Genomic DNA, 27706 nt, shown 5'->3' on the forward strand with positions numbered 1-27706 from the left:
AAATGTGTCTCTTTCAACTTCAGTGGTTCTATCTTTTGTTAGTACTTTTTCATTTTATTCCAAATTAGCTAATTGTGAAAATAATGTTCTCATAAGTAAGCACTTTTCAATATTACCTGTCGTAGTGTCTAAAAAATAGCGAAACCACGTGCTGTTGTTTATATTTACGATACAGAACGCATGCGCAATCAGGTTATTCATCCGGGACGTTTGGCCTACGCGCGAAATGATGTCGAAGGAAAATACAAAATAAATCAAATGGTAAGATAATTGACTGCCTTAGATCAATGATTATTTGCATTTTATAACAATAATACTATCGAATTATAAATCATAAAATTGTCAGACATCTTTCTACCTCATCATATGAATCAGTTTTGCACTTTCTGGCAAGAAGCCATGTTTGGGGACCTTGGCCGAAATATCAAAGTTGATGTTTGAGTTCTTTTAAATCATTTGTAGATTTTGATTTTCACTGAAAGTATTTGAGAATGATTTAATACACAGTACATATGTGACTGATTATATGTAAAGGTTTGTGTCGGTGAAGAAATAATGTCGGGGAACCGCAGTTTCTCAGCTTTGAAAATTTGTATTGATCGTCCACGAGATGACGTCATCTGGTTTGACCCAATTTCTCTCATGTGTTGTAATGTTGACATTTTGTGTTCTCTTGTGATGAAATGTTTACAACTTAGGATGTACAAAATAAACTGACAATGCCATGTGTGTATAATATTTATACTGTCTACGGGCTAGCCTATGTTTAACTTGGCTTGTGTTGGGTAAACAAGACAACTTTCACATTTTTCTTCCCAAATAAAGTTTGTCAGCTGTAAGAATTGGGTCATTGTTACCATTTAACATGAAATATCTTACAACAGTATTATACAATGTTTTCCAATTATGACTTACAATTATGAAAATTGACCTACATTTTTATGTCATGAGTTTTATCAATATTTCCTGTTAGATGCTAGAGTAGAGGAACTGTTGTTTTAAATCGGAATTATTGTTAATATGCAAATGTTTTAGCTCTGATTCAATGAAGACCTAAGAAAGTATTGGCTATTTTACATTTATATTAAGAGGGGGCTATAGGGGGTCCATTAACATGTTAACAACACCTGGATTTTGGCAAAAACAGTTAACAACAAATGAAAACAATGCTGATTACAGTTAACACATTGGGTTGAAAACGGTTAACAGTTTAGACTCCCCTGACCAGTGCTCGATAACAAGCTACAGAAATGATTTTTTTAATGAAGGTAAAACAATTTTCAATTAAAATATTTTTTTGTTTTAATACCTTAAAAGGGGCTTTACAGGAAATGTACATTTTGCATTATCGTAAATTAACTGGAAATAAATAACAGACATGAATCAACAGTGGTGAATCGAAGTTGAAAAGATCGCTCTTGGAATCCGGTTTAAAAAAAAACTTTAAATAAATATTTAGTAGTTTGAAATAACATGGATCGATTATAAATTCATTTACTATTCAAATGATGTGATTCCTACAGTAATATTCAATCTAAGGCGTTTGTATCATCATGTTTTGTCCCCCTAGAGCCCCTTCATATTTTCACTTGACCGCCACCATTTTTATGTAAACAATATATTTTGGGTAAACTTGCTTGTTCCTTCATGTATATTCTGGTTTGGGTGTTTCATTTGTCACTGATGAGCCATGGTACTGCAATGTTTGTGTGCAGTGTGAGGAATAATGAACTATGAAAATTTTTTACGGAAAAAAAATAGTTTTCCAAACTACACATTTAGATCAAATTTAGAATCTCTGAATTTCTGTGAATGATTTATATAACCATTCCAGTAAAATTTAAATGCCAATTATCCTGTTCATTTTATCAAATAGACTTCATAGTTCTTATTTTATTCTTATTCTGAAGTTTTTATAACATTATCGAGAACTGGTCAAGTTGTAATCAAATTTGGAATATTTTTAGCATGTGAATCAAGCATGCCCCAAGGTGACCTCATAATAGGAATTAAACAACCAATCAGTTCCTTTAAATTTTATTTCAAATAAGGTCAACTTTGATTAAACAAAAGGTCATGAATTAGTTTGCACGATTATGTCGGTAAACAGTAAAAACATGTGTTAAATTATCGAGCACTGGTCAGGAGAGTCTAAATTTATCTCGGATATCAGAACTTTAACAACACCTTTAAAAAGGCTAAAACAGGTTAACATGAGGTATTGCCCCCTCTATAAATACTCAACAGTGTACACTTACAACTCATTTAAAAATTGTTCTTTTGTTAATTCCAATGATTGTGACCTTTTTCTTCAATGAACATTGATATGCATATAATTTTTCCAAAGTGCCCATGAATTGGGTAAATCATGAAGATGAAAAAAAATGTCTGTCTTGAAAGATAAGGATCTATATTGTACTGAGAATTTAACAGTTTGTTTGTTTCGGGTCAAATGTTATCAGCCAATCAATTTTTGTCATGCCAACACACCCTCTATAGTGTATGTGACTATGTCCAAATTTAATGTTCACAGGTTAAGTGTTAAAATGTTTGGTAAGTTTTAAGATATTCTGTTGTAAAGGCATATATATGTAATTGGTAATAAGGGAAACCAGAAATAACCAAAGTTATTGCACACTCCCAGTACAACAAACAAGGACAGAATCTTCATAACAAAAACAACAGTTGGTGCAGGTAACAGTTAGTGTTCTCCCCAGGACCGTTTAAGGATCAACATTCATGGTAATGTGAAGTTCAAATAATTATGATGTCTGGCAAGGCTTTTTTGTTATGCCTTCTTACGAGTACAATGTCATAACGCTGAAGCCATTTTATACATCTTAGCAAATTAGCACAAGACTGACAGGTTTAAATGCCCAATATTAATAGTATTTTTAGACTTGAAGTGATATCTTTCTTTTTATTCTCATATTTCAGTAATGTAGGGTCTAGTGAAGCCAATTTTAATATGCAGCTAAGACAGAAGTCTGTTACAATGACAAGATTGCGTACAAAGAAAGGGGGAGTGAAGAAGAAAAATGGTCGACAGAAAAGAACAGCAGTGCAAACAGAAGACCAGGTTAGTGGCAAGAATGATAGTTATAATATTAGGCCAAAAAAATATATGTCTTATAAGGTTACACCATGAAAATAAATAGGGTAGGTAGGTCGGTATTTCCATTTTATCATTTTTTGCGCCATTATTTGGAGTTGTGCAGTCCGTCTTGCCGTGGTATGTGTTGTTCATGGACCGAATTTATCCGTATTTTTAATGATTGGATTACTCCCATTGGTTATTGGTTGGAAGAAAATGGGGCTTAAATTAAAATATTGTTTGTTTGCAGTTTACCGACCGACCCTTGAAAATCCTCCCGACTGTGAAAATTTTATTGCTTTAAATTTGAAGAAATTTTTTTTAATACTTCTATTGACGCGATCTGGAACTTTGGGTCCTTTTCGGAAATGATTTAAAGTCTGGGTCAATTACGCATTTCAAGATCGGTTTTTCTTAGCTTCCCGTCAAGCGTTCATGTGACCATTTAATGATAAAGCACATGGAAATTGTTTACAGGTATCCATGAAGTCACGGAGGAGTACTTTACGCTGTCGTCTCGTGTCAATTTTAAGACAATTAACAAATAAAAAAGTTTATTATTAAACTGTTTATACAGATTCAGGCACATGTAATGATGTGTGATGATATCATTGACGATGATGCAGCGGATATTCATAACTGACACGATAACCATTCTGTCTCAAACAAATCGGGTACAGAATCTGTGGAGCCTGACTTTATGGAACCAATTTCAGCGGTTAAATAATTCGACAGCAGCTTGAAGTATGGCATATTTTCTACAAATTGTTGTGAAGACGACAAAGATGAAACCACTCCTCCGTGACTTAAATCTTCATGGATATCTGTAAACACGCCTGTACGGAGAAATGGGCTCATTTGAAATGTTAATGGATATAGATCATGCCAAATCAATAAGAAGCAACCCTAACTACACAAAGATGTAGAGAAAATGAATGGTTAGCTTGAAAAATAAATATACTCTCTCTATATTAAATCTATCTTTGATTGCAATGAGTATGCTCCTTTAGGATAAGGGGGGCTGCCCCACTCATTGCAATTATTCTCTTTCTTACAATATTAAATATTCCCAAACTGTGTGGCCTGTGTGAATTCAATTAAAACATGTCCTTAGGAGCTATGCTGCCAATTTTTTTTATGCATTAAAAACATTTCAGTACAGACCATTTACTTTTAATGGGGTGATATGGATTTCACCCCAAACTTTAGATTTCTTTGGTTTTCATTAAAGACTGGCAAAAATATAAACTTATCACATATAATTAAATATTGTTAGAAATATGAAAACAGTCGAATGTCTTAATACTTCTTTTTCAAGTTGCCTTTTTTTCAATTGAAGATTCAATGGTTATTTTTTTTTTTATTAAAAATACACTCTTTAATACATTGTCTTATAAATCTTTAATATCTACATTTTTCTGATGAAAATACTCTACTCATGAAAACATTCTAGTCAAGAAGCATACATGTCTGAATATATTTCTTTAAAACAGTTCTAGTCATAATGACATTCCTTGTTTATACGTGTTCCAGTATTTAATAATTATACCATATTTTATGTCATAAATTGGATAATGACACTATGTTAAAGTTTCAGTTTTGGTTAAAAAGTTTTTATATCTGAAAATGCCTGTTCATTTGATGTTGGTTTTCAGCATGTCCAGTGTTTGTTGTTTTAAAATGTTTTTTTTTCTTCACAAGAAACTTGGTTTAGTGTAACTGCTTGTTTAAACTGTATTTTGGCTGATAAAATAAAATATTTTTCCTACCTACCGACTCTTCAGTCTGAAGGTACAGTCGGAAAACTGCAAACAAACATATTTTTAAGGTTGGCCTGGCGGTGAAGTTTTTATTTTATTACACAAGTTGAAAGTTTCCTTAAAACAGCTGTCATGTTCGCGATTATGAACATTGGGATGTATCAGGCAATTGATTAAATTTATTGGCAACCCTTACTTCGCTTTTGAAACAAGTTCTATTAAATTTTACTTTATGACAGAAATGAGATGTCTTAGGGTCTGCGCTCAAATTAGGGTAGGTTGGGAAACTGTAAACAGATATATTTTTTTTTTCTAGGGCTGCCGCTAGAGCAATTTACCTCATGTAATTATTGCATAGACCATTTTCAAGTTCCTAATTTGAACTTGACTCTTTTTGGTCAAGTTTAGTAAGTAAGCAAAGGATTAAAAATCTTTATTATTCATTTTCATTCCGACATAATTCAACTCAAATAGTATTATTTTGGCAAGGTATGTAAAACTTAAAGGGTTGGCTTTCAAATATGAACATGGATAGATCAGTCAGGTGATAGGACACAAACTTTTTAGTTGTTTTGCAATTAACAATAAGGCCAAAAAAAATATATGTCTGTTTAAGGTTACATCCTTCAAAAAAATATGGTAGGTAGGTATTTTCATTTTATTTTTTTGGTGAGATGTGTGATGTTTACATGTTGTAAATTTCAGTGTAACAGTTTTGTGACACCCCTGCAGACCATACATATTATTAAACGTGTGGTATTTACATTTAAATATGAGAGGTTAGTCTAAAATTATCTTTCTGTTAGTACTTGGCTAACCTGTACAAGTACTGACACTTACCTACAGAATTTATAAATTTGAAAAAAAAAACATGCCTGTTTTAACAGGTTAAATTTTTGGTTTGAAATATAATTGCAGGGATTGGTGTTATGTCATCAGGGTGATGTCAGAATTCTTTTATATTTAATCATTGACAAAAAACTGACATCTTCAACAGCTAAGTTCCCATCAACAATAAAACTGCACCTTGTTGAATTTCAGTCTTGCAAGTCACTCACTGTATAAGATTTTGCAGGTTCATGTTTACTATGGTACAGATCGAACACATTTTTTAAACTTTATTGCTGCCTCTGACAGCCTGTTTAGCCATGCAGGCTGCCATTGAGATCTAGATTGTAAAAACTATTTATTATAGAGTATGCAATTTCAAAATTAAAGCGCACAGATGATCATGCAACTTCTTTCACTTTTGTCTTAAACTGAAAGTAGATGTTTCCGACTTTGTACTTTCACTTTCGATTTCAATTTTGAATAAAATGACATGGTCAGGTAACCGTAAACAGACATAATTTTTGGGCATAAAACCCAAAAGTTAAATACAGCAGGGAATATGTTATCTGCAGACTGAGACAGTTTAACCGTATATGTTGAGGGAAAGAGGAAGAACTGAATAAGCTCTTTTGTGACGTTAGAATTTGATGTGAATAAGTTACTTGACATTTATTACATAGTTTTACATATTTCTATTGGTAGGATGTGTCAGAAGAAAAGAAATACAAAATGTCGTTTGAGAGTAGAGCAGAAGGAGGAGAGCCTGATATGATCTCCTCTACACCTTGTATCAGGGTAAAAGGTCAGGATTGTTTTAAACCTATCTGCTGACTTCGGGGAGAAGCTTAAATTTTATTGTCTCGCTTGACAGAGTCAAAAAGCGAGACATAGGTATGCTGTTTCAGGCGGCGGCAGCGTCAACAATGTATTAGTTTGTGATTAGGTCTAGTTTATGGTGAACCACTTGTGGTAAGTCAAAGATATTTGGTATGCAGTTGTATAAGTATTGGCACATCTCATTACCCCACAGTTATGGTCTATTGACTTTGAAACTTTGCTTAGTTTTTGTTGAGTCTGCAACTTTTGTTGCAGAAAGCTTGACATAGGGCAGTCAGAGCTCAGACATAAACAAGTCGATTTTTGCTTTTGACTTAAAGAAGTCAAAACATGTATTTATTATAAAAATGTGTTTTCAGTTTTAGACTTATCTAAGTCAGAAAATGACAGACTTGTTTAGGTCTATTTATGTTGATAAAAAAAACTTAATTTTACATTGTGGCCAAAGTACACCACCTATGCCAGTAAAAACCTGTCTGAGAGTTCACAAGGACTTGAGCTATCTATATTTAATTATCTAATTGAACATCCTTACTAAACACAGATGTTTTACCTCATCAAGTGTGGTTCCAAGTGGTTGCATTGTTAGGTTTATTAACATTACCTCCGATTTTATAGACTCTCATTCATATTTTTCTTTAGAAGACAAAGCATTGTCTTTCAATGTTGTCATTATTTGATTTAGATGCATGACCTTTTTATAAATATGCGTGGGTCTTGAAGTTAACCAATTTTGACAACTTGTCGACTTGTAGGAGACAATATTTGCAACTTTTTGATTCTGGTCAATTATTTCTTGCTTAACAATATTTGCAACTTTTTGATTCTGGTCAATTATTTCTTGCTTAACAATATTTGACTTATTAAAGTCTTATTTTGTCTTGCATTAAAGGGAAGCAAATCCTAAAACTTACAAATTTAGACCTCTATGAGTCAAAGGCAGATTTACACTTATTTATGTCTGAGCTCTTACTGTAGGGATAGTGACCCGGTGGCGTTAGCTAACTTCTTGAAAGGTTTATATTTTAGAAGGTGAAAGACCAGGATGCTTCATACTTAGTATATACTTACTTAAATGAGTGATTTTCTAAATCACTATCAATTTAAGTAACATTATGTTCATAAAGGTTGAAAGTAAGATTTGTCTTTCTTTAATAATCACCTATTGAAGTAGTTCAAATTTATCACTAGACTAAGTGATTTAATTTTATTGTAGTTTTAAATATAGAATACTAATGATCCAGGGACTAATTATGTTTCTAAACTTATCAGAACCAACATCTGTGTTGTCTAGGATGACCAGGTCATGTCAGGTGATGACCTTGTACTGAATCTGGGATAATGACATAAAAATCACTTGTTTAAGTATCATACCTCAATTTCCTTCCAAAAATCACTTCTTTAAGTATCATTATTCTAATAACCCCTACTAATTTCAACACGCCCAAACAGTGAAATGTGAAATTTTTATCGCGAACAGTAGAATTTTATTACATAATCTGAAAGATGAAACCTTGAACTTTACAGGAAAAATACTCCCACTGCTGGGAAAAATCTGTTAAGAAAGTATCAGTTCATTAAGTTATAAGCTATTATTATAGCATTTTTTCCAATAAAATAGAATTTACAGCTAAATGATAGCATCAAAGGCATAAACCCCTTGCTATTTAAAAGAAGCAAAAACTTCATTTTTTCAATTTTACTAATGAAAAGATATTATCTTAACCTATGTGTTTAAAATTTTAGTAAAACTACAAAATCACAATTTATGACAAAATTTCGAATTTGCTTCTTAAATAAGTGATTTACAAATCACTTATTTCAGTAAGTCCCCTGACTGATATAGATGCCTCATGTTACGAAGTTTCTATCTCCAATGTCCTTGACCTCATTTTCATGGTTCAGTGACCACTTGGAAAAAAAGTTAAAAATTTTTGTAATGTTGAATTCTCTCTTATAATTATAAGTAATAGGATAACTATATTTGATATGTGCGTACCTTCCAAGGTCCTCATGCCCGTCAGGGAGTTTTCACTTGACTCGACCTCATTTCATGGATCAGTGAACAAGGTTAAGTTTTGGTGGTCAAGTCCATATCTCAGATACTATAAGTAATAGGGCTAGTATATTTGTTGTATGAAAGGACTGGAAGGTGTAAATGTCCAACTGGCAGGTGTCATCTGACCTTGACCTCATTTTCATGGTTCAGTGGTTATAGTTAAGTTTTTGTGTTTTGGTCTGTTTTTCTCATACTTTATGCAATAGGTCTACTATATATGTTGTATGGAATGGTTGTAAGGTGTACATGTCTAGTGGGCAGATGTCATCTGACCTTGACCTCATTTTCATGGTTCAGTGGTCAAAGTTAAGTTTTTAAGTTTTGGTCTTTTTATCTAATATTATATGCCAAAGGTCAACTATATTTGGTGTATGGAAATATATTATGATCTATATGTCAGTCCAGCAGGTTTTATTTGACCATGACCCCAATTGCATAGTTCATTGCACAGTGTTAAGTTTTTGTGTTTTGGTCTATTTTTCTTAAACTATAAGTAATAGGTCAACTATATTTGTTGTATGGAAGCTTTGTTAGCTGTACATGTCTGCCTGGCATGGTTCATCTGACCTTGACCTCATTTTCATGGTTCATTGGTCTTTGTTTAGCTATCTTGATTCATGTTAAGTTTATGTGACAGTTGTAATCAAGCTTTATACTTAGGACAATCAACATAATATCAATGATAAGAAAAGAAGGCAAGACATTTCAGTGTGTGCACTCTTGTTATGTATTAGTTTGTGATTAGGTCAGTTAAGTTCATGGAGAACCACTAGTGGTAAAGTAATGATAATTGGTATCAGGCCATTCATTAGGAGGCGGTACCCGGTACGTTTACCCTCCTATCCTATTGACAAGTACCGCCTAAATGTAGGAAATTTTATATAAGATATTTATGGAATAAATTGAAAAGTACCACCTAGAAACCTGGAAAGTACCAGTCAACATGAAAGATAATGAAACCCCTGTTGGTATGCAGTTGTATAAGCATCAGCATATCTCATTTCCATGGAGATTATTTGGCCCCTCCCCCTCATTCATGGTCTACTGACTTTGAAATTTTTGCTAGTTTTCATCTGTTAGTTTGTGATTAGGTCAGTTTATTGGGAACCAGTAGTGGTAGGTCAATGATACTAAGTATGGTAACATTAGCACATCTCATTACCATGGAATTTGTTTTACCCTCCCCCTCATTTATGGTTTTATTGACTTTGAAATTTTGCTTAGTTTACATGTATTACAGGGATGATTCCAGGTGTTTTCAAATGGGTCCCTTGAACATCAAATAATTGGGAATTTTTATCCCAATTGGGAATTTCTATGCATAAAATCTAAGACGAAATAATATCATTTTCCCGTAAAAGCGGAAAACGTATATTAAGTTTAACATCTACACTGACATGACTGATTTAAGAAGTTGAATAATTATGAATGGGCTACTGAATGATTATGATATATATGATTCTCAGAGATATGATCAGTTATTGGATTGAGACCAGGGAAGTTGTATTACATGAATATCATTGCACATGATACACTATTATCTTAGCTATGGTAACCTAGGTCTTTAACATGTACATAAACATCTATACCAGCTAACACAAATCTATGGCAAGCCGTTTTGCTATTTATTCAAATGTCAAGATAGCTCATGTAATATATAAGATATCTGATATAATCATATATAATATATAAAATATCTCATTTTATATATAAGATATCTTCTATAATTTCATTTATATAAGATGTCTTATATATTATATGAGATATATACTATATTATATTATATAAGATATCTCATAAAGTTTATAAGATATATCTTATATACGTTATAAGATATTTCATAAAGTATATGAGATATCTTATAAATATTTTCTAGACAAGATATCTTTTATAATTTACAAGATATTTTATAGTTTATAAGATATCTTATATAGTTTATAAGATATCGTATATAGTTTATAAGATATCTTATATAGTTCATAAGATATCTCATATACTTTATAAGATATCACCTAAAGTTACTAAGATATCTTATATATATCATATAAGATTTTTTATATAGTTTATAAGATATCTATAAGATATCTTATAAACAATATAAGTTATTTTATAAACTATATAGTTTATAAGATATCTTATATTGTTTATAAAATATCTTATAGTTTATAAGATATCTTAGCTCTGCTGGGAGATCTGCTTTTACGAGATCGGCGCCAATTAAAATGTATTCATCAATGTTAAATCAAAATTTGAATTTGCTCTTAGCCGAAGTCAGCTTTGACATCCATTTTGACAAAAAGACCTGCTGGGCGATCTTCTTTTGCGAGATCAAATACTCCCATAACATTTTAATCAATTAAATCTGCCTGCTAAAATTGCTTACCACATGTTGACATAATCAAATCGTTGTTAAGGTTCCACTAAAGTCAAAACATAGGACACTTCATAAACATCTAAACTTTGCCTATATTTTTCAACCTGTAAAGAATAAAGTCCTAAACTTTTCTGGAAATACCGATTTTTATTTTATTTTCAAGAATTGGGAATTTATATTCACAAATATTTTGTGGGGCCGCTGGCCGATTTTAGGGCCGCCGAGCGGCCCTAAACTATATAGTGGAATCATCCCTGGTATTAGTTTATTTAGGTTTGTTTAAAGAGAACTACTCATGATAATTCAATGATATTTGGTGTGCAGTTGTATTAGCATTGGCACATCTCATTTCCTTGGAGATTGTTTAGCCATGTACCTTCAGTCATAGTTCATTGACTTTTAATATTTGCTAAACTTACATCATTTGTACATGTTAAAGTGTTGCTATTTATTATTTCAACATTTTCATTATCGAAATTACAAAAACGCGAGACATATCCAGTGATCTGGAAGGTTTTTTTCCCTATGGGCCCAGGGCCCCTCAAAAATAAATTCAAGGGGCCATTTTAAAAAATAATGGGCCATGTTGTCAAAAGAGTGGGCCATTTGAATTGACTTCTGTAAAAAAAAAAATGTATCAGTATATTTTGGCAAAGAGATGTTGGTACTTACCTTTATGATTTAAAATAAAATCATGGGTATTGTTCCTTTTGTAATTTCAATTTCAATGAATATACAATAACTTCTTCCAACCCGAACAATATTTAAGTTAACCGTTAAGTTTATTTACAATGTTTAAACTGGTACTGTTGCCTTGTTCATGTTCATGTTGGTTTTTTTTTGTACAATAAATTTGGGTCTTCGTCGATACCATACTTATTCCAGACGATCCGTATCAGAGGACATTTCCTCTGCACTTCTTGTATTATTATAACTTCATCACGGTTGCAAGAATAACAGTATAGAGTACCATTAATTCATAGAACAAAACAACAAATCGCTGAAGTCATGTTTACAAAATGTCAAAACGAGCCAAAGACCAAAAAATGACAAGGATAGTTAAGCGTCTTTTTTGGAGACAAAACCTATATTCCTAAAAAGTCTTTGGGGTTCTTCAATCAAAATAATAGCAAGCTAAACTAAATGAGATTATTATTACAGTTAAATCTCGTCTGTACTAGCCAAATTTCACAAATTTAAAGTTGTTTATGAAAAAAATATATCATGAATGATGGTTATTTATGTTTTTGGGTTATCAGTTAGATCACATGGTTCTATTATTACAATAGGAAAACACCCGAGAATTTAAACCACATGGTTCTATTATCATAGGAAAACACCCAAGACGTCTCAAAAATATATAGGTGCTCCTATAATTGGAGGAACATTACACAGTTGTGTACACACACATTGCGGCATGGAACACCATCAGAAATCCATTTGACGATATCTAAGCGTTTTGAAACGAAGTGAAAAATATAGTGCGCCACGTGGGCGCTTAGGGATGACATCAAAAGTTCAATGAAGGATAAAAAACTTAATTCACATGGTTTTTTTCACTTACCCCCCCCTCTTAACTTAATTTGGGAAAGATTGATTGACCAATAGGGATATATGTAAAATCGATTTTAGATTAACAAAACTTGCAGCAATGTTGACCCCCACCCCCAAACTATTTGATTTAAGTTTTTTATCCTTCATCGATCTTTTGATGTCGTCCCTTACGTTTGTCACTGTATGCACCATTTCTTGTCAATATGCGCTATAGACGCAGGATGCACGACCTTCCCGATCACTGCATATCTCTGTGATAACAGTTTATTATATTTCTAATTTATCCATTGTTGTATAACTAGTTGAACAGTTCATATGATTAGAAAAAATGTCCCCATTTTGCTGATTATTTTAGACAGATAGCATGAACATTTAAAAGGAAGTTAGTAAAATAAAAAGGACTTCTGTCCTTCCCCACATTTTATTCTGTTATTGCCCTTGAAAATAAAAATGTGTTATCGTCATTGATGCATGTGTGTTACAGGAAAGAAGAAACCAGAAGTGCTAAACCCTGTACAAGAAAACCAGAACCCCCCTTGTCCAGGGAGTCCCCCAAGGACCAGTGGAACATTATTTTCACCAGTTTATTCATATGTTGGTAGGTATTTGGACTGTGAAAACTTATTAAGATCACACCAAATTAATTTCTAGTTTTTTTTTTAAACTTTTGAAAAAGGATCAGTGAGCGGGCAAATATTTAATCTACAGAAGTTTGATTTTTCGAAGTCAAAGATTTTTTTGTAGCTCTAATTTTCATAATTATTTTTTGAAAAATTAAGAATAAAATCTATGAAAATCATATTCTCCTGGTAATGTAGACATATAACCAATACTTGTACCAAATATCCAAGTATACATATACACTCTGAATATACACGCCATAAAAGGCTATAATAAATACCAAAGACTTTGTAAAGTGGATAGTCGCACGACAACGTCGATGCTCAATATTTAATAAGAAATAAACACAGTTCATACATATATACCTACACATATAATATATAATTCAAACATCAGTATCAAACAAAAACTCTCCAAATAAAAAGCTTAATAAACTTTAACCAGAATTAAAATTTACCAAGAAAATTTGACTGCTCAGATTGACGATGTTGTTCTGAATGATTACATAGGCAATACAGTACCGCAAAAATAATTTTGAAGCAGGAAAACATTACGCCCTCTATGCTACATATGATGAAACACCCAGGAGAAATTAATTTCATTCTAATGCACTGCCCGTTTAAATGAAGGAAATTATAATTATTCAAGCAAGTGTTCAGAAATTCACACAATATTGGTGTTTCATGTTTTCAAATAATATCATTTGTAGTTCATCATATATAACCCTACTCTATTCTGTGACACCCTGTTAAATTTTCATGTACAAGTATGGTTAACTAGTAGCAAAAACTAACTACCTCATGTAGTCTACTCAAAAAAACATCCTGCAATACATATAAAGGTGGAATAGCTTTGAACAATTATAATTTTATGTTTACATTACAGATGGAGAAGAAACGAAGTAACTATTATATTTTTTGTTGGCATTTATGTGTAACTTTACATTGCAGATGGAGAAGAAGATGAAGATCATCACAAACATCTGCATGTACATAAATCATTAGACTTCAGCCAGTGTACAGATATACCATCATCATTTACCAACGAGGAAGAGGATTCAGACTCGGCTTCATCTAGTTTGTATAATACTACACTCCCCCCGACTAATACATCATCATACACATAAATCAGTTCACTACAGCCAGTGTACTGATAAGTTATAACTTTATGTTTCAATGAGAAAGAAGATTCGTACTTGCTTTGTCTTGTTTGTCATGGATTCCTGGCATTTCACAGAGTCAAGTATGAAACTTTGATCACAATAATAAGCTCCCTTTCATTTTTTAAAAATTTCTGATTTAACATTGAAGAGTTATTGAACTTTAATCTTTGAAAAATCATCCATTTTTTTTTTCACACTTGAGTTGAGACTGTTATAGAATTTTACGCTTTATAAAAATTAGATGTCCAAAGATTTTTAAGGCATACAAAGTTTTGACTTAACTGGGGCAAACAAATTATTTTAATAACCATGTCAGTGAATGAAATTTAAATTTGATCGAGATTGCTTCTTATCCTGTTTAAAATCCTCCTCACATTAGAGGACTTGATAAATGCTAATTCTTAACAGTTATGGAGAAATAAAAGTTAAGTGCTAATACCTTCTGCATCATCTCCTGTTTCACCTTATAGATTTATGTAATACTCCTTACTTAGGAGCACTTTGGTATGCACTTAAAAAGATAATATTACGGATTTACAAACAGGGTTCTCGCTAAGGATTTTTGAAGGCGAGTCCAGGGACTCATCATTTGAGTCCAACAGCAAGAAGAAAATATTTTATTGCAATATAAAGTAATATTTTAGTCTCCATTTCCTAACAGAGAAATGAAATCAAATCAAATTCAGATCACTTTTAAACGTTTGCTATAAAATGATGATATTTGTGTTTAACTGTGTTCAGTTTATACAAAATATTTCAGTCTTGATGCATCTGTGGACTCACCAGTTTTGAAAATGGTAAGTCCAGACAGATTTTGATGAGTCCAGGACTCATGGACTCGCCTTAGTGAGAACCCTGTTATAAATGTGTCAAGGTTTGTGATTGGATAACAACACAGAGATGTCAGTATATATTCAGGATTCTGCCGGGGTATATACGACGTTTTTATCCCCAATTGGAACCTCAAAAACATCGTCATAACTATGTGACATAGTCAAATGCTATACAGAACACTAAGGAATGTCAGAGGCTCACAGAGGGAAAATAATGACATGCTTCAGTCAATAATACATTTTTAATACAAAATCACGCAATTTACACTTTTAATACTTAAAATTTATTGTTAAAAGTGTTATTATAAGTTATAACATACACGATAAAATTATGTTCACAGCAAATTAGAAAATCCTTCATGTATGCCGAACAATATACATATGTGTTGTAAAAAACAAAGCCACACACATACAAGCACAAAATATCTAAAAACTTAATTGAAACTATTTTTAAGGGAAAAAAAATTGTCAAGATAAAAAAAGGTGCATTTAAATGGATTACACAAAATATTAAAGAAACAATAACATGTAATGACAGGGATGATTCCAGGTGTTTTCAAATGGGTCCCTTGAACATCAAATTGGGAATTTTTTATTCTAATTGGGAATTTTTTAAGCATAAAATCTAAGACGAAATAACATTCTTTTCCTGTAAAAACAGTAAATGTATATTATTATTAAGTTTAACCTGTACACTGATGTTCATGTAAGTTGTAACATTTTGAATAATTCTGGATGGGCTACTGTTATTACATGAATATCATTGCTATAGTTACCTAGGCCTATTACAAAAACATATATTTCAGCTAACAAAAACCACTGAAAAAAATCATTCATCGGGTATTTTTTCAACAGCAGGTCATCTCTATAAATTTACCTTGATTCAAATGGATTTCAAATTGAACTGGTCAATTGTCTAATTCAGAAAAGCAATTACAAAAGTTCATATACTTAATTGATAAGATATTTAAAGCATTGAACCAGTGTTCTTTAAAATTATTTGAATCATCTTTAAAACTTTTGAAATAGTTCCATAATGATGACATCGTATTTCATGAATGGTCTATCATCAACATTATTTAAAAAAAAAAGGCTCAAACTTTTGTCTTTTGAGGAAATAATTTCTTTTACAAAACAAGTTTTCATCATATTATATAACCAGCTCTGCTGGGCGATCTGCTTTTACGAGATCGGCGCCCATTAAACTTTATCCATCAATGTTATATCAAAATTTGAATTTTCTCTCTGTCGAGGTCTGCTTTGACACCCATTTTTATCAACCTGCTGGGCGATCTGCTTTTACAAGATCGAATACTATAACATATTAATCAATTGAATTCGGCTGATAAAATTGTTTGCCACATTTTGACATAATTAAATCGTTGTTAATAAAATGCGATCGTAAACAGCATTCTTATCTGGATTTTAAAACGTTTGGCAACAAACTATGAAAAATTATAGTTGCCTTAAAAAAAAGGGGATGAAATATACCAAAGGAACAGTCAAACTCATCAATCTAAACCAAACTGACAACGCCATGGCTAAAAATGAAAAGACAAACAAACAACAGCACACATGACACAACATAGAGACCTAAAGAATAAACAACACGAACCCCACCAAAAAACTAGGGGTGATCTCAGATGCTCCGGAAGGGTAAGCAGACCCTGCTCCACATGTGGCACCCGTCGAGTTGCTTATGTGATAACAAATCCGGTAAATAGTCTTATTTAATCGGTGACAAACTTTTCCGGAAATATCGATTTTTATTTTATTTTCTTGAATTGGGAATTCATTTTCATGTATATTTTTTTGGGGCTGCTGGCTGATTTAAGGGCCGCTAAGCGGCCCTAAACTATATAGTGGAATCATCCCTGAATGAATATACATACTGCATTGTGAATGTTCAACAAATACCTGCACTGGAAAATAACATTAAACCTTTCGCTGATGAGTCCCGGTTTACCGGGATCAGAATACCTCTTTTATATTTTTCACTCAAAACAGTGCAAACATGAGTTATCTTTCTTTGTTGAATACCTGGATGAAAGTGTAAACATGGCGCTTCCATTTGTTGAAAACCGTGTAAGGGCTTATATCTACCCATTTTGAGACTTGAGTAACATATATATTATTTGTAACAATTTAAATGAGAATAAGTAACTGTCTGACAATACAAATACTTTAGATTTGAACAAGTAATTGAAATGTAAAAAAAATATATTTTGTTAAAAATTGAATTTTGTATATGTACCTCCATTTTTCAAAACTACTTGTTTAATTTAATAGAATGGTATCAGAAACATTGAAAAGTTTTGATTATTTTTTTCACCAAATAGAAGTGGCCTTTCAGAAAATTTGCTTATTATATTAAATAAAGCAAGATTCTAGCGCCCCTTTTCCATTACAAAACTACATTTTGTTATTAAGTAAGTGAAAATCATATGTGATTGATGAAAATTCTTAGCCGTTCTGCAACACTTTTAAAACAGGTGTTGAAATAAGATGCAACAAAAAATGAATAATTTGAAAAGTTTTGCAAAGTTATAAGTAATCAGACTACACGAAATATGTCAGACAAATTCAGTGAATAATAGATCGGTCTGGTAAAATTTTGTTGAATTCCATTCCAAATGTCCCTTGTTGTTTTTTTCAAGGATTTTTCTAATATTCTAGGAAAATTCCCAAATGATCTCAAAATTCATTTTCATCTTTATTATTCATGACAGCAATGTTAATTTCATTCAACCGCTAGCTTTTTGCCAAAAATCGCCAACAAGTAATGTGTTAATCAGGGTAAAAACATATCTGACTGACAAAAACAACAATGGCTGGCATCATTGGCACAACCGGAAATGTAGATAATTCCGGATCAGATTCCCGTAAGATAAGGCTAATACCGGGTTTGCTGATCAAATACAATAAATGAATAACACAAAATTCAGCTATGAAAAATAAACACTAGAATTGAATGATATTATAAAAGCAATATTTGATATTTTTGCAGCTAAAGAAAACCAGGAGCCTCCATTTGAAAGAGTAGAAGAGGAGGAAGAAGAAGAATGTTTAGGGGACAATAACAACCACATGTACAACAAATGTGATGTGCCGTATGAGTATCATCACATGGAAGAAGAGGAGGAGGTCTCAGATGAATCTTATGAGGAGGGCGAGTGGGATAATCAACCATTTGATCCGTATGTAGTTGTCCTCTAATTGTATATCAATAATAAACATGAACAGAATTTGAATTCCTATATTCAAGATAAAAGCCTGTCTCCTTTTTAAGCTTAAACATATGTGAAGAGGTACGGGATAACTATCAGAAATATAAGTGGTCAAGGATATTCTCAAAGCTTCCTTGTCTGTCATCTTTCTTGATGTTCCCCGCTGTTTTTATCAACCATAATTTCTCTTATGGCACTTATGTATCCCACTTATACATTATACACCACATAAAACCCGAACAATATGGGAAAACTTCAAAAGATTACATTTTTACCTACATACACATAATTAAACTCTAAATTATATGGAAATGGTTGGGTAACAAAGTATTGAAGTAGCCCCCCCCCCCCCCCTCAAAAAAAAAAAAAAAAAAAAAAAGGAATGAATGCATTAATTTAGTAAGGTAACAGTACTAGTTGGTGTTTGTACTCAATAATTTGTTCAGTAGAAAAATGTTCACATAAAAAAGCTTTATATTGCAGTTGTAGCTATGTTTATTTGTTTTTCAGCTATGTATTCATAAAGAACCTGCCACCATTAACAGAAGAATTGAGGGCCAGGGTGCCTGCTTTACCATTGAAAACCAGAAGTTCACCTGAATTTTCATTAGTGCTAGATTTGGTATGAGTTCATTTTCTTGAGAAAAAAAATTATTAAATTAAATTTTGTCATCCTGCTTCATTTATGTGAGGGCAAAGCACCTAAAAAAAAAGGGGTGTACAGAACATTAACTATAAAAAGAAATTTTAAAAAATGTGTTCACTTCCATTTGAAGTAGTTCAAATATTTATTGTGTGATAGTTTTGGAGGATGTAGTAATACCAAGCAGACTTCTGTAGGTTTGATCTTTTAAGCACTCTCACATGATTCATAATGTGACATGAACAAGTCAGATTTTTATAGACTTGCATCAGCAATTCAATATCTGCATGTTTAAGATTTTGCTGCATTTTAATATTACCTATGTATTTGTTTTTAGGATGAAACATTAGTCCATTGTAGTTTAACAGAATTAGATGATGCTGCATTTAGTTTTCCTGTACTATTTCAAGAAATTACTTACCAGGTAAGACAATGGTCAAGGAAGACAGAAAGTAGCAGAGTTATATTAATGATGAACTTAGGTGAATTTTAAAAAAAATCAAGAAATTAACATAGATAAGTTGGAAGAGGATTTTTTAAACTAAAAATATTAAATATTAATATTAATGTGGCTCCTTTTCAAGATGTGTAGTTTTAAAAAATTGGCGGGAAAATGCTCAGTCAACACAGTGCATTTGTCTTGTTATGCATGAACAATATTCCAATTTCTAAAGTCTGAGGAGACTGGAAAATTGTTTGAAAAGAGTAGACACTATTTGTGCTTTTAGTATGTAAATGTATGGCAGCACCTATTTGATGTACTTTGAAATCTCTGCCATGTGTTTATTATTTTGAAAAGGTTTGTCTGAATATTATATTTATAGGCAGCATTTCAGGAAATCAATATTTTCAACAGACAATGGACATAACTCCATGAATAAATTTTTGAGTTCACAATATAAAATATCAGTATCAAAATATTCTTGAATTTACATTTTAGGTTAAAATGTTGTTATCAAAATAATCTTGTATTTACTTAATAGTATAAAATGTTTGTAACAAAAGATATTTGAATTTACATTATAGTATAAAATGTTAGTACCAAATAATATTCAATTTACATTATCAAAATTGTATGTATGTTGACTGTAGGTATATGTACGGACAAGACCTCACTTCAGGCAATTCCTAGAGAGAGTATCACAATTGTTTGAAGTCATCTTATTCACTGCATCAAAGAAAGTCTATGCTGATAAACTACTTAATTTGTTAGATCCGGAGAAAAAGTTGATCAAGTAAGTTACTAAACAACATTTCCCAGCAATATGTAGATGGTAATTATTTCTTTTAGAGAAATCTGAAACTTTTATTACATGCATGTTTTTTCCATGAGTGTTTACTGATAGATTATCATTGGTCATCTCAACCAGATTGATTTTCTTGCTTGAGCCAGTACAGCGATGATCAATGATAATCTGTTTTTTTACCAATGACAAGGTTGCTTATTTCAGTGACAATGGCATGTGCCCCCTTAGTGTCAAGCGATCATTTTTGTCGAGCCTGCAACTTTGGTTGCAGAAAGCTCGACATAGGGATAGTGATCTGGCGGCGGCGTTAGCTTACTTCTTAAAAGCTTTATATTTTAGAAGGTGGAAGATTTGGATGCTTCATACTTTGTATATAGATGCCTCATTTGACGAAGTTTCCGTCAGTCACATGTCCAATGTCCTTGACCTCATTTTCATTGTTCAGTGACCACTTGAAAAAAAAAGTTCAGATTTTTTGTAATGTTGAATTCTCTCTTATTATAAGTAATTGGATAACTATATTTGATGTTTGATATGTGTGTACCTTACAAGGTCCTCATGTCTGTCAGACAGTTTCACTTGACCTCGACCTCATTTCATGGATCAGTGAACAAGGTTAAGTTTTGGTGGTCAAGTCCATATCTCAGATACTATAAGCAATAGGGCTAGTATATTCGGTGTATGGAAGGACTGTAAGGTGTACATGTCCAACTGGCAGGTTTCATCTGACCTTGACCTCATTTTCATGGTTCAGTGGTTATAGTTAAGTTTTTGTGTTTTGGTCTGTTTTTCTCATACTATATGCAATAGGTCTACTATATTTGTTGTATGGAATGATTGTAAGGTGTACCTGTCTAGTGGGCAGATGTCATGTGACCTTGACCTCATTTTCATGGTTCAGTGGTCAAAGTTAAGTTTTTGAGTTTTGGTCTTTTTATCTAATACTATATGCCATAGGTCATCTATATTTGGTGTATGGAAATATTTTATGATCTTTATGTCAGTCGTGCAGGTTTTATTTGACCGTGACCTCATTTTCACGGTTCATTGCACAGTGTTGAGTTTTTGTGTTTTGGTCTATTTTTCTTAAACTATAAGTAATAGGTCAATTATATATGTTGTATAGAAGCATTGTTAGCTGTACATGTCTGCCTGGCATGGTTCATCTGACCTTGACCTCATTTTTAAGGTTCATTGGTCTTTGTTTAGTTATCTTGGTTAATGTTAAGTTTATGTGATAGTTGTATTAAAGCTTAGCTTTATACTTAAGACTATCAACATAATATCAATGATTAGTATAGAAGGCGAGAAATTTCAGTGTGTGCACTCTTGTTCATATCACTACTGTGCTGAGAAAGGAAACTATCAGTCGATAAGATCAAACGAAAATTTTGTAAAATAGCATTTTCTAAAATTATCTTTGAATCACCGTTATAGATAATTAGACGTACATTGTTAAAGTATATGAATTTATTTTTAAAATAAAAAAAAATAAAAATTAAATGTTTTTATAGTATTATACACTAAATGAGCTTGGCTTGTGTTTAAAGAAGAGATGAAGATCAATTCAGAACTACAAAATCAGCGTCTTTAATAATTAATAATAAAAGACCATAGCATACGAAAACATAAAATGTTATAATAATAAAAGATCATAACATACTAAAATATAAAATGTTATAATAATAAAAGACCATAGCATACGAAAACATAAAATGTTATAATAAAAGACCATAGCATACGAAAACATAAAATGTTATTAAAATAATAAAAGACTATTACATACGAAAACACAAAATGTTATTATAATAATAAAAGATCATAACATACACAGCTATTTATATTCAAAATGTTTTAATTTTATTGATGTATTTATATAGAGGAAGATAGAAGTTTAACATATTCACAACAATTTATTTGCACTTTATATTTCTAGTCGCGATAATTAGTTGGTTTATAATACATTGATCTGAGACCAGAATATCTATATACAAAGATCATACAATGAGAAAGTGACAGATTTTAATATCTCATCATTATGTCAGATTGACATTAAACATATATTTCACAAGTGATTTTGCATCACTTTAAATTGCATTTTGTAAGTTTGTATTATTTGTATGATGTGGACGTTTATTGTGGTTTTGAAGACATCAGTTGTCTTGTGAACATTGTGTCAATTTGAATTATTGTAATAAATTTGTACTATATAGAGTTGCACAATATAATTTCAGACATCGGTTGTTTAGAGAACATTGTGTCTGTATAAATGGTAACAACTACATCAAAGACCTGACGATTCTAGGGCGAGACTTGAGGAAGACCATTATCATTGATAATTCACCACAGGCCTTTGGTTATCAGGTCAGTACTAACTACTTGACTTTTTGGGCTTATGAATTTGTGTGCTGTATTTCAAATTGAATTACCAGAAAAAATAAACTACAAAAAAATTACCAATATGAGAAAACTCCACCAAAGACAAAATCACTTAGCAACATTACAATGCAATTAAGAAAACTGGACGCATAATTTCTGTTAAAAAAAGTCTTAATTTGCTTCACAATGCAGAAGAGGTCAAATATGAAGACAGTAGTTGGTTGAATAGAGGTAATGTCTGATTAGGTTGTAATAACATTATAAACTTGTGAGATTTGCTGTGCCTAAATCATTATTTTGTCAGTATATTAATATAGTATGACATGAATTACTTCTTTTGTCTAAGAGATCTGTTTGCACTATTTTCAGCTAGACAATGGTATACCAATAGAAAGTTGGTTTGTAGAACCAACTGACAGAGAACTATTGAATTTGTTACCATTTTTAGAAGAATTAGTGTTTAAGGTTTGTATGAAGTATTATTTCCGACAGGGACCCTAATTTAATTTGAATGGGGATGATTGTGTAATTAAGAAGGCATAGGGCTATTGAATGAAAAAATACACAAGATGGGGGAGGGGGTGTTAAATATATCAGAAGTCCAGTTTTGTTATGGGTCATTGTGTAATGAAAAAACTGTGGAAAGATTTGACTTTCTTGAAGGTCTGTTAAGCCATTTGACTTAATTCAAGGTCTGTGCCAATTGAGTTGATTGAGGGCTTAAAAAAAAATACTCAATTAAAAAGTCTTAGAACAAAATACAGGTTACCTTTTGTAAGAGGTACAGACAGCATTAATGGAGCTGTATTTATTAAAGGGAGAAGATAGATACAAATAGTAAAACTCTAACCAACAGAAGAGGAACTTTAATGTAGCAAAATAATAAACTCAGGAAAACTTGAAATTAAAAGATGATTGACTTTGAAAATCAACCTATTTTGTTAACAAAAGGAAATGAGGATATATATACCAATAGACCACTGTCTTTAACATAGTAAATATATATACCAATAGACCACTGTCTTTAACATAGTAAATATATAGACAATAGACCACTGTCTTTAACATAGTAAATATATATACCAATAGACCACTGTCTTTAACATAGTAAATATATAGACCAATAGACCACTGTCTTTAACATAGTAAATATATAGACCAATAGACCACTGTCTTTAACATAGTAAATATATATACCAATAGACCACTGTCTTTAACATAGTAGATATATAGACCAATAGACCACTGTCTTTAACATAGTAAATATATATACCAATAGACCACTGTCTTTAACATAGTAAATATATAGACCAATAGACCACTGTCTTTAACATAGTAAATATATATACCAATAGACCACTGTCTTTAACATAGTAAATATATAGACCAATAGACCACTGTCTTTAACATAGTAAATATATAGACCAATAGACCACTGTCTTTAACATAGTAAATATATAGACAATAGACCACTGTCTTTAACATAGTAAATATATAGACCAATAGACCACTGTCTTTAACATAGTAAATATATAGACCAATAGACCACTGTCTTTAACATAGTAAATATATAGACCAATAGACCACTGTCTTTAACATAGTAAATATATATACCAATAGATCACTGTCTTTAACATAGTAAATATATAGACCAATAGACCACTGTCTTTAACATAGTAAATATATAGACCAATAGACCACTGTCTTTAACATAGTAAATATATAGACCAATAGACCACTGTCTTTAACATAGTAAATATATAGACCAATAGACCACTGTCTTTAACATAGTAAATATATAGACCAATAGACCACTGTCTTTAACATAGTAAATATATAGACCAATAGACCACTGTCTTTAACATAGTAAATATATAGACCAATAGACCACTGTCTTTAACATAGTAAATATATAGACAATAGACCACTGTCTTTAACATAGTAAATATATAGACCAATAGACCACTGTCTTTAACATAGTAAATATATAGACCAATAGACCACTGTCTTTAACATAGTAAATATATAGACAATAGACCACTGTCTTTAACATAGTAAATATATAGACCAATAGACCACTGTCTTTAACATAGTAAATATATAGACCAATAGACCACTGTCTTTAACATAGTAAATATATAGACCAATAGACCACTGTCTTTAACATAGTAAATATATAGACCAATAGACCACTGTCTTTAACATAGTAAATATATAGACCAATAGACCACTGTCTTTAACATAGTAAATATATAGACCAAGTAAATATATAGACCAATAGACCACTGTCTTTAACATAGTAAATATATAGACCAATAGACCACTGTCTTTAACATAGTAAATATATAGACCAATAGACCACTGTCTTTAACATAGTAAATATATAGACCAATAGACCACTGTCTTTAACATAGTAAATATATAGACCAATAGACCACTGTCTTTAACATAGTAAATATATAGACCAATAGACCACTGTCTTTAACATAGTAAATATATAGACAATAGACCACTGTCTTTAACATAGTAAATATATAGACCAATAGACCACTGTCTTTAACATAGTAAATATATAGACCAATAGACCACTGTCTTTAACATAGTAAATATATAGACCAACAGACCACTGTCTTTAACATAGTAAATATATAGACCAATAGACCACTGTCTTTAACATAGTAAATATATAGACAATAGACCACTGTCTTTAACATAGTAAATATATAGACCAATAGACCACTGTCTTTAACATAGTAAATATATAGACCAATAGACCACTGTCTTTAACATAGTAAATATATAGACCAATAGACCACTGTCTTTAACATAGTAAATATATAGACAATAGACCACTGTCTTTAACATAGTAAATATATAGACAATAGACCACTGTCTTTAACATAGTAAATATATAGACCAATAGACCACTGTCTTTAACATAGTAAATATATAGACCAATAGACCACTGTCTTTAACATAGTAAATATATAGACCAATAGACCACTGTCTTTAACATAGTAAATATATAGACCAATAGACCACTGTCTTTAACATAGTAAATATATAGACCAATAGACCACTGTCTTTAACATAGTCATAGATGCCAACCATTACGATTTTTCCGTAGTTTTTCCGATTTTGCGATAAAAACTACGCTATTACGGTCAAAGTCGAATAGTTACGGATTCCCAATCATCGACGTTCAATTTTGTAAAACGCGGATTTTTATCATTACTTTTCCGTCCTGGTCCAGTATTTAGGAAACGCCAATGTAATGCTTCCGGTTTCTCGGGAGTTATCAACCTATTGTTGGGTAACTAACTGACTTCCGAAGAGGCAAACTTGCATTTTATTAAGTAGCTTTCCCCCTTTCTCTACTTCTCCTTGACAAAACAAAAATGTTTGAGTCGAGAACATCTGAACAATCAATGAACGGAATACATACTACAGACAACATGTTAAATGACAAATTTTAGTGTACATCACTTTGCAACCACTCGTCAGTAATTTTTATTGGTAAATGCACGTTTATGAATGATTACTGAAAACTTTTCAAAAATACGGAAAATTTGATAGTTTGTTACTGATTGTGTCAAAAGGGGGTTGGCATCTATGCATAGTAAATATATAGACAATAGACCACTGTCTTTAACATAGTAAATATATAGACCAATAGACCACTGTCTTTAACATAGTAAATATATAGACCAATAGACCACTGTCTTTAACATAGTAAATATATAGACAATAGACCACTGTCTTTAACATAGTAAATATATAGACCAATAGACCACTGTCTTTAACATAGTAAATATATAGACCAATAGACCACTGTCTTTAACATAGTAAATATATAGACCAATAGACCACTGTCTTTAACATAGTAAATATATAGACCAATAGACCACTGTCTTTAACATAGTAAATATATAGACCAAGTAAATATATAGACCAATAGACCACTGTCTTTAACATAGTAAATATATAGACCAATAGACCACTGTCTTTAACATAGTAAATATATAGACCAATAGACCACTGTCTTTAACATAGTAAATATATAGACCAATAGACCACTGTCTTTAACATAGTAAATATATAGACCAATAGACCACTGTCTTTAACATAGTAAATATATAGACCAATAGACCACTGTCTTTAACATAGTAAATATATAGACAATAGACCACTGTCTTTAACATAGTAAATATATAGACCAATAGACCACTGTCTTTAACATAGTAAATATATAGACCAATAGACCACTGTCTTTAACATAGTAAATATATAGACCAACAGACCACTGTCTTTAACATAGTAAATATATAGACCAATAGACCACTGTCTTTAACATAGTAAATATATAGACAATAGACCACTGTCTTTAACATAGTAAATATATAGACCAATAGACCACTGTCTTTAACATAGTAAATATATAGACCAATAGACCACTGTCTTTAACATATTTCATTGATCCTTTGTTTTAATGAAGTCTTTATTATTTTCAGCATGAAGATGTCAGACCTGTTATTCACGACCATTTCCGTCTCCACACACTTCTTCCCCCATAGTCATGGCAATGGTTACCACGCTGATGCATGAAGAATTGTTACAAATCATGTAAAAGTTTGTTATATTTTTATACACATGCAAAATGAATGTTGTTTTGTTAAGATAATTGATATATGGTCTAATGCACATAGATTTTTATGTTTTAAGGGATATTTCATTTTTATCAAGACAGTGCACAAGACTACAAAACGTTTAAATTTTCCTAAATAATACATTTTATGATGCAAGGACCACCATTTCCATCTACAAACACTTCTTCCAATTTTTTGGTTAAATTTATGGTTACTGATAAACCCCTGTATTAGAAATATAAAGAATAAATTTGATTTAATTTCAAGCTGGACCAGGCTTAAAAGATATTATGTTTTTTAAGCTTAAAAACTTGCAGAAAAAAATATAAAATTTATTTAAAATTTTTGTTTGTCTGGTTGAAAGAGGGGAAAGATTTACAGTGCAAATTAAAAATGACAAATCTTAAGGGGTAGGGACAATATTTAAGAAGGTAGGGTC

The 27706-nt window shown here is 31.5% G+C and overlaps 1 protein-coding gene across 2 annotated transcripts; it reads left to right on the forward strand.

Annotated features, from left to right (window-relative positions):
* The first annotated feature begins 173 nt into the window (after positions 1–173).
* LOC143051843 (CTD small phosphatase-like protein 2-A) lies at positions 174–27372 on the forward strand. 2 transcript variants are annotated; one of them, XM_076224817.1, is made up of 12 exons: positions 174–261; positions 2938–3079; positions 6388–6487; positions 12994–13107; positions 14081–14206; positions 18133–18322; positions 18863–18974; positions 19333–19419; positions 20088–20230; positions 22477–22606; positions 22991–23086; positions 27133–27372. In XM_076224817.1, the coding sequence occupies exons 2-12, from the start codon at positions 2969–2971 to the stop codon at positions 27193–27195; spliced, it is 1272 nt and encodes a 423-aa protein (XP_076080932.1). In that variant the 5' UTR covers positions 174–261; positions 2938–2968; the 3' UTR covers positions 27196–27372. The 2 variants fall into 2 exon arrangements, with proteins under 2 accessions (XP_076080932.1, XP_076080933.1); XM_076224818.1 differs by lacking the exon at positions 174–261 and adding an exon at positions 413–534.
* The last annotated feature ends 334 nt before the right edge of the window (positions 27373–27706 follow it).

This window comes from Mytilus galloprovincialis, chromosome 11 (assembly GCF_965363235.1).
Source record: "Mytilus galloprovincialis chromosome 11, xbMytGall1.hap1.1, whole genome shotgun sequence".
Taxonomy (NCBI): domain Eukaryota; kingdom Metazoa; phylum Mollusca; class Bivalvia; order Mytilida; family Mytilidae; genus Mytilus; species Mytilus galloprovincialis.

What these genes read in the sequence shown, in the direction of transcription:
- LOC143051843 (XM_076224817.1), top strand. Translation starts at nt 2,969, where the DNA reads ATGCAGCTAAGACAGAAGTCTGTTACAATGACAAGATTGCGTACAAAG. An exon ending in ACCTTGTATCAGGGTAAAAG is followed by an intron (nt 6,488 to 12,993) that starts GTCAGGATTGTT and finishes TGTGTGTTACAG; the next exon opens with GAAAGAAGAAACCAGAAGTG. An exon ending in TAGAAGAATTAGTGTTTAAG is followed by an intron (nt 23,087 to 27,132) that starts GTTTGTATGAAG and finishes TATTATTTTCAG; the next exon opens with CATGAAGATGTCAGACCTGT.